The sequence below is a fragment of the Clupea harengus genome, chromosome 8 (assembly GCF_900700415.2).
Source record: "Clupea harengus chromosome 8, Ch_v2.0.2, whole genome shotgun sequence".
Lineage (NCBI taxonomy): Eukaryota > Metazoa > Chordata > Actinopteri > Clupeiformes > Clupeidae > Clupea > Clupea harengus.
Genome location: NC_045159.1, coordinates 13,437,740 through 13,454,371, shown reverse-complemented (window position 1 = coordinate 13,454,371; position 16,632 = coordinate 13,437,740). Strand labels below are relative to the sequence as shown.

Genomic DNA, 16,632 nt, shown 5'->3' with positions numbered 1-16,632 from the left:
TGCCTATTTTGCGAAAATAGCCATCGCATTAACGTGACCTAGGCTATTTTAAATTATTGTACAGTACATTTACTCAACATTATTTTATTAATTTTCTACATTAATATGTCCTCCATTTTGGCTGACTACATGTCAGCTAAAAGCTTTGGGAAATTAATTTGTTACGTGTCTATATCAATTTGGCCTCCTCAAATTATTTGCTGTATTTGAATACCAGTCATGAGAACGTTATTTTTGTATCAGAAATATTCACCCTAATGGGTGTAATTGTAAGCAACGGAACTCTGTCCTTGACTGGAAACTGACGGGCTGTCCATCACTGGTTCAATCAGCGGGTCAATTATCCTGTTACGTGCTATTTGTCTCCGTGCGTGTTAGTTTAAGGGTCGTTTCATAACGGGTTGCCTGTTGGCTAAATGGGAAACCAGGCAGGCCTCGAGCAGACGGTGCATAGCCAATCAACAACAGCTCAGCCTATACAATCTCTTATCATGTAGGTGTTTTGATAATTCAAGTCGAGTTACAGCGTAGGGTACTAATGATAGAACAAATTGTTGTGGCGACGTAATCTGACGTTGCAACGCAAGCGACAGACAGAACTACACACATTTCAGACAAACGTGGCAATTGTATTTTTTACCAATTGTATTTTTGATGCCAAAATGAAAAGCTTTTTTTATTGCAAGGATGTGAAATTAAATGGTACAGGCCTGTGCTTGAAATATCCGGGCCAGGAACGGTTTGGTATTTCAACTGTTTTATAGTTATTTAAGACGAAAATAAAAATGTCCTTTCTAAACTCCATTAAATATGTGATTTATTATTTGAAATTTCTGCAGCTTCGTTTAAAGTGCTCTGTGTACATGCACAGATTGCAATACAGTAGAGACTGTATGACATGGATTGTTTTGGTAAACCAGCGTCTCAGTTATTTTTAGCTGGCTAAAAAAATGTGTTGAAATGCCATGGGATGAGGAGATTGAAGCAAGCTACATAAAGCATCATGGTTTGTCACTGATATTCTTCTTGGCTTGGAGGAGGGATTAGTTGGGAGTTTTGAAAAGAAAAAGAGGTGTGTGCGTATGTGTGTGTGTGTGTGCAATCCCGTGAATGTTTATGACTATGGGGAATCTGATTGAGCCATGAGAATAGTTCTTACTGATTTTGTCATCTGTTTCCCTCTCCGTTTTCCCTCCACCAGGCATCAGAACAGAACAGGATTTTTATGTGCGGCTTATTGACTCCATGACCAAACAGGTAAGGTGCTATTTCCATCTTTTTGTAAATTGGGTGAAGAGAGAGAGAAATAGAAAGAAAGAGAGCGAGCACAGTTGCGTTTGTGTGTGTGTGTGTGTGTGTGTGTGTGTGTGTGTGTGTGTGTGTGAGAACATGCGTTGGTCTGTTCGGGTGTTCGTGTGTATTTACAAAGTTCCCTATGGTCAGAGTAGCCTTCAGAGATGACCTTATCCTTTGGGATCATATCCCCTTTCTTGAATAAGGAGCAGCTGATCCGCAGTGGGGCAGAGGGGGTGTTTTGGCTTGTGTTGTGCATGTTGGTATGTGACTGTGTCTGTGTGTGACTGTGAGAGGGTGACCCTCACGACCGCCCCAAGGCTTTGTTTCCTTTCTGATGTTTTTTTCTTTTTTTTCTTTGGGCTTCTTAAAATGTACAAAAACAGAATTACTGCATCGGAGGCCATCCACACCCCTGCACAGGAAATAAGCTTGAATCAGAAGAGGGGGGGGGGGAAAGGCAATTTAAAAGCAGATTCCCTCGTGCAGGATGTTGCGGATGCTGTCTGTTTCCGTCACTTGAGCCTCGTTTTGGAGGTAGCGAGAAAGAAAAAAAGAAAAAAAAACCTGCACATTTTATGCTTGGCTTCACCTCCCTTAAATGTGTATCACTCGAGAGTGGTTTATAGCAGGTAAAAACAACACCATTAGCGTAGCCTGTTTCCTGATGACTCTTACACTATGGGGATGATGGGTTAGGCGTTTCTTCACAGGCTCTTCTGCGCCTGAGTGTGTAAGCATGTCTGAGAGAGAGGGAGGGGTGTGTGTGTGTGTATATGTGTGTGTGTCGTCTCTGTGGGTATGTGTGTGTGTGTGTGTGTGTGTGTGTGTGTGTGTGAGTGACAGAGAGACAGGGAGGAAGAGAGTGAAAACATGTAACCTAGTAAAGAGGTGTGTGTTTATGTGTGCAAGGTATGTGTGAGAATAAGGAGATGTGAGAATATATGGGTGTTTAATGGTATATGTGTGTGTGTGTGTGTGGGGGGGCAGGTCGAGATGAACTCATTAACCAGTGCTTTGTGATGGCACGACGCTGTGCGCAGACATGGACCTCACACCGCGGATCGTAGCACTTAGCACACCTCTCTCACTCTCGCACCTGTGGGGTCCCGGCGACGCTTTCACACGCACGTCACCGGGAATATCGAGGCACATTACGCCCCCCCCCATCCGGTAGCTGCCAGGTTGACGGCGTGAGTCTGTCAGTTTCACGGCGAGCCAATAAGCCCAGACTCACACATCTTGTTCTCTCTGTGTGTGTGTGTGTGTGTGTGGCACTGCTCCTGTACGGGGGTAATTCTACCCGCACTAGCAGCCACATTCACTAATTCATCTCTGTAATACTGGGGAGGGGGTTTTGAAATCATTCATACAGAATATTTTTTTACAGAGGACATTTCAAGAGTAGTCTTGAGCTGAAAATGTGAATAGAAATTAATTTGACAAAGATGAGTGTTTTTCTCCTTTCTGTTCTACTGAGTGATAAAGAAACACCAAGGTGTAGAAGCAGCTTGAACAGCTGCTTGAGTTATCTCCTAATGGCTACTGGCTGAAAGATTTTTGACCTGGACTAGTCGAGGTACATTTTCAGAGGCTGGTGTGTGTGTGTGTCTGTCTTTGATATCCTGAAATAAATGTTGTGCCTGTAGAACCGGCTACACTTAAGCTCCAGGCTTTGGATGTTGGATATGTCTTTTTTTTTTTTTTTACCCTTGCCGTTGAGCAGTCAGCACTGTGGGACCCGGCCAACCGTGCTGCCACAACAAGAGACGTCAAGTTTTAATGCCCCCCCCACCCCCCCAATAGAATTGGAATGGGAACTGGAACTGGGGGCCCCTGGTTCTCTGAGCAGTTGTGTGTGATGATGTCTTGAATTGTAGGCTTCTAAATTCCAAAGTGGATCTGACAGCAGGCGTGATGATTGTGGGCCATGTACCTTCCAAGTTTTTTTTCCCTCACTCTCTCTCTCTCTCTTTTTTTGAAAGTTCCTCTCAGGGGAGTCTCACTTCAGGTTTCTTCCTCAATATGTCCTTTGGGGAAGTTCCTCTCCCTCTTGCTATTTTAACCACAGATGTGCTCCATCCACGTGTCTTAACTTGGGAACTCTTTGGGAATTCTGGGATTTATTTATTATGATAATTCTTTAAATAATAATAATCAAAAAATACCTCAGCTGTGAGTGTTGGGGGGAGTTCACCAGTCTCCCTTTTGCACTGGAAACGGCATTGTCTGCTGACAAGCTAGTTTCACAGATGACTCGGCCTCAGTGTGCCGCTGGCTCTCCTCGTGGCTGTGGTTGTGAGGTGGTCAGGACCGGCTCGCCAGCGATCAAGTGTGGTCGCTGTTGGTAGACAGTAGCTCCTGGAGGCTGCGAACAGCCGTCGCAGCTGTGAACCGCAGCAGATGTAGCGCCTCCTTTTAGGACGGGCCATTTCAAAATCCCCCACGGAGATACGTGGTGATTACATTGCAAACAAGACCGCGTACATATTTAGATTCTCTGCAATACCATGGCGATGGTGTAACGCATAGCAATGTATAGTAGAGCACGTTGTTATGGTTACAGCGAATAGGATAGCAGATAGTTATACTGTGGTGCTTTCTGTGGTGGTGTTCGTGCTGCCATCAGAGTAGTTATATTATTTATATTATATATTTTCATGGCCTAATCTGTTATAGTAAGGGGAGCTACCTGCCTGCTCTATTATAATATGCTACTGGCTTCAAGCATCTCTGAGCTGCCACACTATTGCCAAACTGTGTCTTAATAGTGATAAATCCACTCACATTATGAAGAGAAGTATTTACCGGCTGACTGGGCAATGAATGGCTCACCCTGAGGAAGAAGATGTAAATAGGCTGACAGACTGATGGGCGCTCAGATAGCGAGGGAGGAAGAAAAGAAAAGAGACAGAGAGAGCACGGCCCCAGGGCAGCAGTCTTTACGTCGGTTCACTCTTCATCCACCCATTCTCTGATAAATCTGATGGACACTTCCCTGCTTGCCTCTCTCTCTCTCTCTCTCTCTCTCTCTCTTTCTCTCGTTTTCTTTCTCTTTATCTCCCCCTCTCTCTCTCTTCTTCTCTCTTTCTTGCTTCCTGTCCTTACTTTCTTTTAAGATACCATTAGGTTTCACTCTGTAACACCGGGTGTAAAGCATGTATCGTGTGTGTGTTTGTGCTTGTGTCAGAGTGTTTTGGGGGGGGGCAGTGACTGTAAAAAGGAAAAATGCGCTACGATCGTGGAACCTCTTTTTAAGAAGTCGCACCGCAGCCCAGGAAGAAAGGAAGTCATGCTCCCGTCTCACACGCTAACGAATGATGCTAACGGAGGGAGAAGGGTGGCCCCCCCCCATGTATTTATAGCGACTTGTTTACAAGCCTTCCATTTCAGCCGTCACATCAAAGGCGCCCAGGCAAACGGAGAATGAGATTTGAAAAGTGTTCTCTGGGAGATGAAATATGTATTAAAAGGCAGACGAATGCTACATGCTTATTTATGCGCCCCAGTGCTTGCTTTGGTCGAGGCTTTAGCTAGCTGGGTGTATTGGGCGTGTGTGACACAAACACCAGCATAGCATACCTAATTTTGTGAGGGCTTGGCTGATTTGTATGTGTGTGTGTGTGTGTGTGTGTGTGCATGCGCAGTATGGAAGGGTGGTTGTTGGAATTTTTTTTATCACATTTCAGATGATTAAGAAAAGTGGCCGTTTTATTTATTTTCCCCTCCTGAGAAAACTCACACTGTAAACCAATGCTTATCGGCGTTATTAAAACATTGGGTATCAAGAGTCTGCTGACAAAATATTTGGTAACCAAATACTTGCGCCGCATAAACCAAACAGACAAAGCGGTGTATTAATCTCCAGTATGGGCCGTTTCCTGTAGTCCGGAGGCTGATAGTGCAAACTCAGGATCAGGTCGAACTAATTTGTCAACGTTGAGGGCCGAGCAAGAGGAGAGTGTGACAGTTCTGTCTCCTTCAGCACGGGTCCTGCTGAAGAGTGGTGTCACTACGCAGCTTCATTTTTTTCTGTAAGTTAAAAAAAAAGGGGAGGGGAAAAAAGTGAGTTGATTAAAATCGAGCAAGGCCAGAATTATGCTCTTGTGCTATTTGCTTTTCTTATCAATAATTTTTTATTCTGTATACCTTTATTGTTTCTAGCCGTTTGTGCTTTTTTTCTTATTCTTAAATGCAACACAGACTTGCATGGAAATATCCTCAATGAGAGTTTGTATTAAAATGAACTTCACCCCATTCCAGTGTGAACCATATTGAAAAGATTTATTGAATGTAAAAAAAGCCAAAATATGAATGGGAACCAATAGGGGGAAAAGACGCCAGTGATGTGTGGTGATAGTGATGGAAAACAATTCAGTTGGCAAGCCTTTCGTGCTTGAAACTTGGTTTTTATGTCAGTTTTCCCCCTCGCTCGCGGCACTGCCATTAAAGCCACACTATGTGATTCCATCCCTGAATTACATCAGGGCATTAATAATAAACCCAGAGCTCTCCTCGCCTGAGTTGGAGATGACAGTGTTATTCTGGTGGAGGATGGAGTGTGAGGCCTAGTTGTGCGAGGGCTAAGATAGATATGGGCTGCAAGTGTGGTGCGCTGCTCTTGCCGGCCTGCCAGTGGTGATGCATGTTGAGCACATTTAGAAGACCTTGGCCCTCATTCCCTCAAAGTGAAAACAAAAACCGACAGAACAAATGTCCGGGGCATGCCAGCCACAGCATTGGCAATAAAGGTATCATTTTTCCAAGGGGCTTTTGTACAGGCAAAGTACATTTGAAAGACACTGAACAATAGTGAGGTTTCATGCCTTTGTCCAGTGCATTGAAAGTATTGTCCGATTATTGTGCTCGGTGGTGATTATAAGGTGGAGCAGCTGTGGAGACTGACTGAGTGTTACTTACGGGGACAGTCTGCGTGGCTTTGGTCCAGGTCTTTAATAAGAGTCCACAGTGACAGCCAGTCTTGAAGCAATGTTGCTCTTTGGTCTGTATAGCTCTTCACTGGGATTGAAGGCATATGAAATAGTGTCGGTCAGAGGGAGTTTTAGCTTGGAGGGACGAAGACAAGGTAGGGTGGAGTTGAGGCAGCGCCTCATTGGAATGGCATTGATGGTCCATGTGTGCCAAGCCTTTGCATGTTGATGGGAAAATGAAGACACTTGCCAACCCGGGAGGATGAGGGGGAAAAAGCAAAACAACCAAAAAAACATGGCATTTTGTGTTGGGGAGGGTGAGAGCAAAGCTGAGAAATTTGGGGATAAATGGGCGTCGGAGCCAGATGGCGCGCCACGATCCAGTCTGGCATCCCAACTGCTCTCCCGCACCATCTCCAAATGCCCTTCACCACCCCCTCCTCCCTCCCCCCACCCCGCCGACAAACCGAAGTCTCCCAATTATCTTCCTACCCCCCCTCCCTTCATTTGGCTGCCACAGCGTGACACGCATGCTTCTTCTGCAGCCTTACACACTAGAGTAGGTAGATGCCGAACATGCACAAACTCTGATGCCCTTAACCCCCCCTGCACCCTACACACACACACACACACACACACACACAGACACCAGCTTCACTATGACAGGTAGCCAATGGAAGAGCAGAGAGCCACTCAAGCTTTTCCTTCCCACTTCTGAAACAACTGAGAAGGAAAATGAGAGGAGAGAGAGAGAGAAAGAGAAAGAGAGAGACCAAGAGAGAAAGAGAGTGGTGGGGTATTGAGTGAGAGGCATAGAGAGAGAGAGAGAGAGGGAGGGAGGGAGGAAGGCTTAGAGTGTGACAGAGGGGAGGAGAGGAAAAGAGACTGAAAAAAGCACAAGCTTTCCAGTATTTCTGAGCTCCTCCACAGCATGAGTCATGAATATTTAAGGCCTGAGAAGAAGGGTGGAGATACAATGCTCTGAACCCAGGAAAAATATGATGGCATTCCCCCTCTGACAGTGCCTCATGTAAAAAAAGAGAGAAAAAAAAAAAAAACCTCACACGTCCAGGTTCAGGAGAAGTGTTTTCATCATTTTTATGCAATGAATCAAACATTCCTCCACTGACATTTCAACACTCCACACTCGGCATGACACACATGTGGCCTATTAGTCCTGCCTCCTCTTCCCATCTTTTTCTCTCTCTCACACGCTCCCTCTCTCTCTCCCTCTCTCTCTCCCTCTCTCTCTCGTTCCTCTCCCTCTCTCTGGTGTAATAATCTGTCAGGTCAGAGTTACAAGCGCAGTAATAACATTGTAATTACTCATGTAAACTAGTGTTAAACTTCACTTACTGTTTTTTTTTTAATGTCACCTTATATTTATTCAAATTAAGATTCAGCCCACAATGGGCAGGGCTAATGAGCAGTAATCGTTAGGCATAACCAGGCATATCCTGTGAATATGTCCAGTGAGTGCAATTTAGTGTGGCATGAAGTTGGAAGAGAGCTTTTGTGTCTCTTCTCGGCAGCTGCTGAGATAAAGGTGAATGAGCCTTTAGCCACATGTTAGCCCCTGATATTCGCAGCAAACCTGTGGACAAGGGCCATCAGGCTGCCTGTCAGTGAATGGGTTGAAGTTTTGGTTCAAGGTGGACAGCTCCGATACTGTACACCACAGCTCAAACCACCAAGACTCCATAGGGGCGTCACAAGAGCACGTAGCTTAAGACAGCATGGAAGAGGACAGAATGAAACAGAGTGTAACAGTGTTACTCTCATGTCTCCACTCTTCTCTGTGATGTTTTCTCTCTTTCGCTCTTTGCTGCCTTGCTTTAAACTAGTGTTGCCTGGTCCTTATGTAAGGGGCCCGCTGCTGTGCTGTGCTGTGCTGGGCTGGGCCGTGCTGTGGGTAGGCAGGGCCTAGGATGTGGCGTTCCTGGCCAGCAACACACACTGGCCCCGTCCCACCGATTTCCCACGACACACACTACTATTCATCACACATCCCCCAGGCCAGAGGCAGTAAACGCTGCGCTGCTGGGCTCTTAAGGCTGCTCTGTGCGTGTGTGTGTGTGTGTGTGTTTGTGTGTGTGTGTGTGCGTGTGCGTGTGCGTGTGCGTGTGTGTGTGTGTGTGTGTGTGTGTGTGTGAGTGTTGGTGTGTGTAAGGGAGAGAGAGGGAGATGAAGTATTTGTAAGTGTATGCAGAGGGGAATCAGAAAAAATAGAGAGAACAAGAGTTGGGTCGGTTTGGAGGGGTTGTTGCTATGTGTGTATGTATGTATGTATTTATGTATGTATGTTGATACACAGATAGATTTGCTATGTGCCTTAGTACACATAAAATGTATGGCAGAAATCCAATATTGAACCAAGTTACAGGTCTCGTCAAATATTTATATTTATATATTATAATATTTGTTTACTGCAAAAGTAGAAATGACTGAAAATTCATTATCCAGCTGTTCATTCAACAGTAATCACAGAACTGCCCAGCCAACTTTTAGCAGTCACACATTAAACCAGGAAAATGTGTTATTTAATGATGTCATGAAGCCATTAGCTGGAAGCTCACAATGAAACAAATGATTATATATTTCCACAAATGTAGGCAATTATGGTAGTATTGAGTAATTGGTCCAAAACTAATTTCACCCTGCTGTTTCAACTGTTCTCTGAAATTTTTCAAATGAACCATATCATGCTAGCAGTGTCAACACCAATCCAAATGAACTCTGTGTGAGATCTAAAGCGTGTGTTTTCCACGTGTTTCCACAGCCAATCATCTATGAAGGTCAAGACAAGAACCCCGAGATGTGTCGAGTGCTGCTCACACATGAGATCATGTGCAGGTAGGAACCAGCCTTTTCTGTCTCTTATCTCCCACCGGTATTACCCACAGTGCCATACTCTCCCCATGACCCTGTGCTCTTCTGCTGTACGTATTCTTTGTCCTACCCACAAGACCCTGCTGTTATGTTCTGTGTATTCTCTGCAATACACACCATAACGAGCTCTTCTGTTCAGCTCCTGCTTTACCCATAGTGCCATCCTCCTGTGTTGTATCTGTCCTCAGTACTTTCCATTATGCTTTGCTGGTTTTCTGGAATGTTTGTGTGTCGTAGAGAAGCATCTCAAGAGGAAGTGGAATTGGCTGAAATGTACGCTAAGCAGGTCAACCCCCCTCAATCCTCTGGTGAACAAGATGGGGGGAACACAAGGAGGGGAAAAAACAGTAAAAAAAAAAGATAGAGGAGGAATGTGGTTTCTCCTATCAAAAAGTGTGCTTTAAATTAAAATCCAAAGATTAATTTGTTTTAAAACTAGGTTGTGATGATCGACTCTGGCCTATTTTTAGAAGCATTTTAACTGCCCCCCCCCTCCACACACACACACTCACACACACTCCTCTCCTGCCTCCCCATCCAACCCCCTTAAATATATCCTGCTGATCCCTGGTTAATTAGGACAAGCAGAAAGTCATTACTCAATTTGAATTTTACTTTTCGTCTGGTTACAAATGTGCCCGGCCTCGCACACTGACTATGAATTATATGCAAGGGCTTCCCGAGTCACATGGATGCTACACGCTCAACTTTCAGATACACTCTCACACACACATTCGTGCATGCACACACACACACGCGTGCACACACACACACACACACACACACACACACTCACAGACACACTCCAGCATATATAAAAACATGGTTTTCTACACATATTCTTTCACCATGCTAATTGATTATTATGATTATTTGAATGGAAATATGAGGATATATTACAGCATACAAGCCACTTATCCCTTTTCCACATGGCCTGTGTTCACCAGCACCCCAATGCTTAGCAGACAGACTGAGAGAGGGATTCCTCTCACTCTTTTTGGACGCTCACAATTAGACTTCCTCTCGTTACACAATGCATGATGATTTAACACTGTCTGTTCTGATACAGTCCCCCCCCCCCCACACTCTTACATCCAAAGCTGCCCCCCCCAACATACACACACATTTCCTAGAGGATGGATACGTGCTGATTCGACAAGGGAGGAGGGTATGTGTGTGTGTGTGTAGGGGTGTGTGTGCTGGGGTGGGGGGCATTCAAACGCAGCCTCAATTATAAGCAGAAAATTAGGCTGTTCTCCATTAATCAGTGGCACTAATTGCCACACACTACCACCAGCCATATGGTGCCAAGCCAGCTTGCAAGCGTGGGACAGAAGTGCTTAGTCCTTTAATTTCACAAACTGACAAAAACCCAGGGAGAAGGAGAAGGACCACAAACACTCCCCCTTTACAAAAAATAATGCACAGAAAAGGTATGATTGTGTTTCATGCGGATACTCTATATATGTGGCGTGCATTGGGGGAGGCGGGGGGGGGGGGGGGGGTAGGAGTGTGGGGAGGTGGAGAGTTGCTGCAGAAGCCGTTGAGAAAAATCTGTATCATTAAAATGATCTGGGCTTATGGGGTTCAGGGGCGGCCATGTTGTAGTGGGGCAGAGGGGCAGCTATATCCTGTTAATTACGTGAGGGCGATTTAGATTTAATTTCTTCAAAAAAGGAGCCGCACCAGGAAGGAAGCGTGGAGATTAAAGATCTGATTTCCTCTCTGGATGTCCTACGGGACGGTCTTGAAGTTGACAGGAAAAGGGGGAGAAAATGCCCCCTCCCCTCTCAGAATCTAACCCCCCCCCCCTCCCCAACACACACAGTCCTGTTACAGGCATGTACTAATTTGCATAATGTGTGTGATGGCGAAGGTAGACTGTGTGTGTTTGTCCGTGTGGGTGTGTGCGCGCAAGCATGCGTGTATGTGTGTGTGTTTGAAGGAGAGAGGGGGTGCATAGGGAGGGGGTAGAGAGAGGGAGAGAAAAGAGGGAATGAAAGAGAGAAAATCCTGTCTCCCATGGGTGTCCCATGATGATTAGATTGTGGGGAAGCTACGAGTCATGTCTTGGTACAGCAGTACACACCATACACACACCCAGGCAGGCATGCACACGTAGACAGACGCCAAAAATGAGATACACACATGTGCACATTCAAACACCTCCCTTCCCCACACACAAATACACACACACACACACACACACACACACACACACACACACACACACACACACACACACACACACACACACACACACACACACACCCACATACACTTGCATGGCACTTAGTGATTCCCTAGCCCTGCTCTTGCTCTGATCCACTGGGACGGCACTGACCCAGTTCAGACAGCCTCACGGAAGCGAGTTTGTGAGAGAGTGAAAGAAAGAAAGAAAGAAGGAAAGAGAGAGAGAGAGAGAGAGAGAGAGAGAGAGAGAGAGGGAGAGAGAGAAAGACTCAAAGATAGAGACAAAGAGTGAAAAGATAGGGGCTTAAGAAAAGAGAGAGAAGCATTGTAACTTGTAGGGAGCCGATCCTCAAAAAGCCAGCGATAATATAGACTCCACTCGGCCTCTCCTGCTGCTCCGGTTACTTGCGGTCTCACAGGGACTGTTCTCAGGTCAGCTCACGCCAGCGACGTTCCCAGCTGAGCCATTATGAGCCAAAAAGAGGGAAGTCGCCCCAGACCAGCTGTTAAAAGGCATAATGCGCCTACTTCTCATTCTCCACCCTGTATTCACAATGCTGAAGGTAACCAGAGAAGAACGTGACACAGAGGCCCTCGCATCTCACACAAGTGTATTTTCTATAGCTCAGTGTGTGAATGTGTGTGTGTGTGTGTGTGTGTGTGTGTGTGTGTGTGTGTGTGTAGACTGTGTTTGTGTTTGTGTGTGAGTGTCAGTGCAAGTATGTGTATGTGTGTGAGTGTGAGGGTATGTGTGTGTTCCATGCATTGCACTCAAGCCATACATCACAAACTCTATATCACACAGTAAGCTAGGAATGAACGATTGATGGAGCCAATCGATCAATCTGTGATTGATGTGGCATGGGTGAAAATGAGAGAGAGAAGAGAGGTGGATAAAATGACAAACAGGGGAGAGAAGAAGACATGAAGGAGAAGTATATATGAGCGAGAGAGAGAGAGAGAAAAAGAGAGGGAGAGACAGAGAGCGAGGTAGTATGTTTCTGTGATATTATTAGATCGCATTGTACCTCATCGATGTAACAATTATGTCATCCCAATAAAGCCGGCTGAAATGACTTTATAGGGGATGAGGTAACATATAAACGAGAGAAAGAGTAAGATAGAGAAAGTGAAGAAGAGAGAGAGAGAAGGGGGAGAATTCTGAGTGTGCGTGTATGTGTGAGTGTGTGTGTGGGGGGGTGGGCGCTCCTTCGGGAAAAAGACAATGCCCGGGGTATCATGTGACAAGCCTGTCCCCATCCCCATTGAGCGACCCCACTGCCATCTGTGCTGGGGAAACGTGAGCCTGGCCACTGCTCCTGCCGCCACTACACTATAGGCCCCCTCCTCCGCTACCACCTCAACCATACACACTCACCCTCATCCCAAAGCCCTCACACACACACACACACACACACACACACACACACACACACACACACACACACAACCCTCACCTTCATCCCCAAGCCCTCTCTCACACACACAAACATACACATACACATACACACACACACACACACGCACACACATGTAATCACACACACACACACACACATACACACACACATATAATCACACACACATAAACACACACACATAAACACACATTCAAACACCAGCACGCACACATACACACACACACTCACACACACACACACACACACATACACACTCTCTCTCTCTCTCTCTCACACACACACACACACTCACCTTTGTTACATTTACCCGTGTATTTGGGATTGTGTGTGTGTGTGTGTGAGAGAGAGAGGAGGGTAAGGAGAGGTCAGGAAAGCACACCAGAAGAAAGAAGGTCAGATAAGCAATGAATACCCCACTCTTTGTCAGAAAAGCAAAAGAAGTGAACATGGTGTGTCGGCCAGTCTCTGTCTATGGCTATACGTATGTCGGAGAGAGAGAGAGAGAGAGAGAGAGAGAGAGGAACAAAGAGAGCATGTGTTCATATGTAAACATATGTTTGCATACATGTTTGTATGTAGACATATGTTTGTGCTTGTGTATGCTCTTGTCAATACAAGTGTAAATTAACGGAGTGAGGTGCTAGCCCAAACAAGAGCAGCTTGCCACATAACATCAGTCTGCATCCGTTTGTCAGTCCCCGCTGTCAGGGCCCCGCTCGTGTCTGCCGCAGGTCCCCACAGGTTAGGCAAAGCCACTTGCCCCACCTCATTTATGCCCCTTTGGTCCCATTTATCCCCATTTGTCTCCTCTCTACCCCCCGCCACCCCCTTGTCCCGCTCTCCTCCCCCTGCCTGTCAGTCACACACCACTGGATGTGTGTTTGAAGGCTCTTTTGTGTGTGTGCGTGTGTGTGTGTGTGTGTGTGTGTGTGTGTGTGTGTGTGTGTGTGTGTGTGTGTGCCTGTGGCAGCAGTCAGTCCATATGTGATTTCCTCTGATACCCTGGGACCTGCTGTTCTTGAGTGGAGGCACAGGTGTCATCGGGTGGCCCCTCACTCTCAGACTTCCACTTAAGCCATAGCCTGACACTTAATTGCTACCTTCCCCTCTGAGGAAGAAGAAGCTTCTTTGTTCATGTTGTCTGTCTCTGTCGCTCTCTCTCTCAATTCAGTTAAATTCAGTTAAATTCAGTTAAATTCAGTTCCATGCAGTTCAATTCAACAAGCTTTTCTTGGTATTTTATTATACACAGCGCGGCCAAAGCGGATCATTTTTTTTTGTAGCGACGTGATGTTGTTTATCTGTGTCTTATTCCCTCTTCTGTTCTTCCTCAGCCGCTGTTGTGACAAAAAGAGCTGTGGGAACCGCAACGAGACGCCCTCTGACCCCGTCATCATCGATAGGTAGGACAGACAGTCTCTTTTTTCTCATTAACTGCCCTTTCAGCTGTGTGTTTGGAGGTGGGGCGGTGGGATGGTGGGGTGGTGGTGGGGGGGTTGTGTATGTGTAATCCCCACTATTACACCATCCCTGTTTCCCGTAGGAGTGAGTCACCTGTGTGTGTCATCTGTTGTTTGTGTGGGATTGGTATAATTATCATCATAATCATTATCACCAATATCTACCAGCAAGTCAACCAGACCGGGGGGGGGGGGGGGGGGGGATGTGCATAAGTGTGTCTTTTGTGTATGTATATATGTGAATACTGGTGTGTGTGTGTGTGTGTGTGTGTGTGTGTGTGTGTGTGTGTGTGTAATTGTGCGCGTGTGTGCACGCTGCTGCTGCCGCTGTGGTGTGGGAGCGTGTGAGGGTGATAATGAGACTGTGGTTGCCTGAGAGCAGCCTGACCACTGCAGAGGTCCCACAATCCTCTGGGGTAGTCAGACTCTGGCCTGCCTGGGCCTCCAGTCTAACTGCAGCTTCAGCAAAAGATATAATATTATACTGCGAATGAGATCCTCACGATTACTGCCAGATCGATACGACACGATCAAGGTTCAAATGTTGAGAGCTCAATGTATTTTTTCCCCCGTTATTATGACCTGGAATTATGGATGGATTATACCTGGATTTTTACTTTCAGTGTTTCAGTGTAACTGGTTCTCACTTAGAAATAACACTGCCACTTATCTTCGGACTGTTCCAACTGATAGTGATTCTCTTAAGCATGGCTGCTTGGAGAAGGGGGGAAAATCAGAAAGGCTGGATCCAACACAGTAAGCGGCAGTACTTAGGAAAGAAGAAACTGATACTTGTTGCTTCACTCCCCAGGCCTGATGTTCTAGCAGGGATTGGGAGGTGTTGGTCGTAGCGGTGTCCAGTGCGGTTAGAGGCTTAAAGATAGTTTATGTGCAGGGTGAGTTTGGCTGGCTAGTGTTATCGTTTGTGGTTGTGGGCACTTTCTTAGGAATAACACACTCACAGGGACTTCCTGGGAGATTAGCAGACGGCAGACGTTATCTTGGGTGTTTCACATAAAGTATGCACGTTGCATGACATGACATGACAGTGCACTAATGACATTCCTTGCCTGTGATTCCCATGGACGGGAGACCCTGTGGAAGCTCAGAGTAAAGCATGTAATGTAGGCACCTCACAAATGTGAGCAAAGAGCCTCTCCTCCTTTCAACTCTCCTTAATAAAATCCACATGCATAATGAAGTATGTGACAATAGTAGCCAGAGTGCCCCGGGCCTACCCCCCCCCCCCTCGCTCCACTCCTTCTCTTCTCTCCTCTCCACACATCTCTCGCTCTCTCTCTCTCTTTTTCTCTCTTTCTCTATCATGCCCTCGCTAACCCCCCCCCAAGGGCACCCAAACACAGCCCTTCTCTCTTTCCCTTATGCACTCTCCTCTCCAAGGAAGTAACTGAATCCATAATGTCTGCATCTCTCGTGATTTTACAAATGTGACTCTTCTGGAACGGTTGCAGTTGTAGTAGCCACAGTCGTTGTTGTTGTTGATGTTGTTGTTATTGTGGTAGAATTGGCAGTCCAAAATGGAGAAGCTGCTGCTGTTATTTATTTCATGCCATGGTTTTAGGATGGAGCCTCAGGTTATGGTGGTTCCTGTAGTTGGAGCCTCTCCAAGTGCCTTGTAGTCTAATGTGGAAGCTATTACCGAGGAACCTTTACACTCTGAGGTCACCATTCTCACAAGTGACTCCCTCCCTCCCTCCCTCGCTCCCTCCCTCCCGCCTGCTCTCTGTGCCAGTCGGTGTGGTGAGGTGCCGTGAGTAGATTTAGTGCCCTGGGGATGAAGAGCCTTATGAGACTCGTAGGAGTGGCTGAGGAGATGTTGCTGTTTCATGTCCCGACGCGAGCGCTGTGGGCTCTGCTCCGTGTTCAGTGTCATTATGGCCAGAAGTGAGAGTAAGTTGTTCTGAAGTGTCGTGTCTGTGATTGCATTTGTATGCAGAGCAAGGTCAAATGACAGCTTCAAGAGGAGCGTGACTGTGAAGACAGTGACATGATGGGCAGGTCTCTCTCACTCTGGATCTCAGCCCTCTCTCTTGGTATGCCCATGCTGTCTGTCTCCTCCTCCCTCACTGTCTGTTCCTCACTTTCTCTGTCTCTCTCTCTCTCTCTCTCTCTCTCTCTCTCTTTTGTCTTCTCTGAGAGGTAGCTAACAGAGGCAGTGACCTGTGTGACTGTGCACACAGACGCAGCTGTGGTGCATCTGCGCTAGGCCTCTCTCTCCCCCTCTCTCTCACTTCTCGCTCTGCCAGCCTCTGCCAGGGCAGTGCCAATGCAGCCCTATGCTTCACCTATATACCTGGCACACGTGTGCACAACCCCCCTCTTCTCTTCTCTTCACAACACACACACACACACACACACACACACACACATCATCCTCACAGCACCCTCTGCTTTCTGCTTCGTTGGGCTAGAAAAGGGTCAGAA

At 46.4% G+C, this 16,632-nt stretch overlaps 1 protein-coding gene across 2 annotated transcripts in view; it reads left to right on the top strand.

Moving 5' to 3' along the window:
- Positions 1-16,632, top strand: part of LOC105896238 (EBF transcription factor 1) — a 152,700-nt gene that overhangs the window by 2,903 nt on the left and 133,165 nt on the right. For both annotated transcript variants that reach the window (XM_012822976.3, XM_031571959.2), the window contains exons 4-6: positions 1,202-1,257; positions 9,004-9,077; positions 14,062-14,130. In XM_012822976.3, coding sequence (XP_012678430.1) covers positions 1,202-1,257; positions 9,004-9,077; positions 14,062-14,130 — 199 coding nt within the window. The remainder of the gene's footprint in view (positions 1-1,201; positions 1,258-9,003; positions 9,078-14,061; positions 14,131-16,632) is intronic.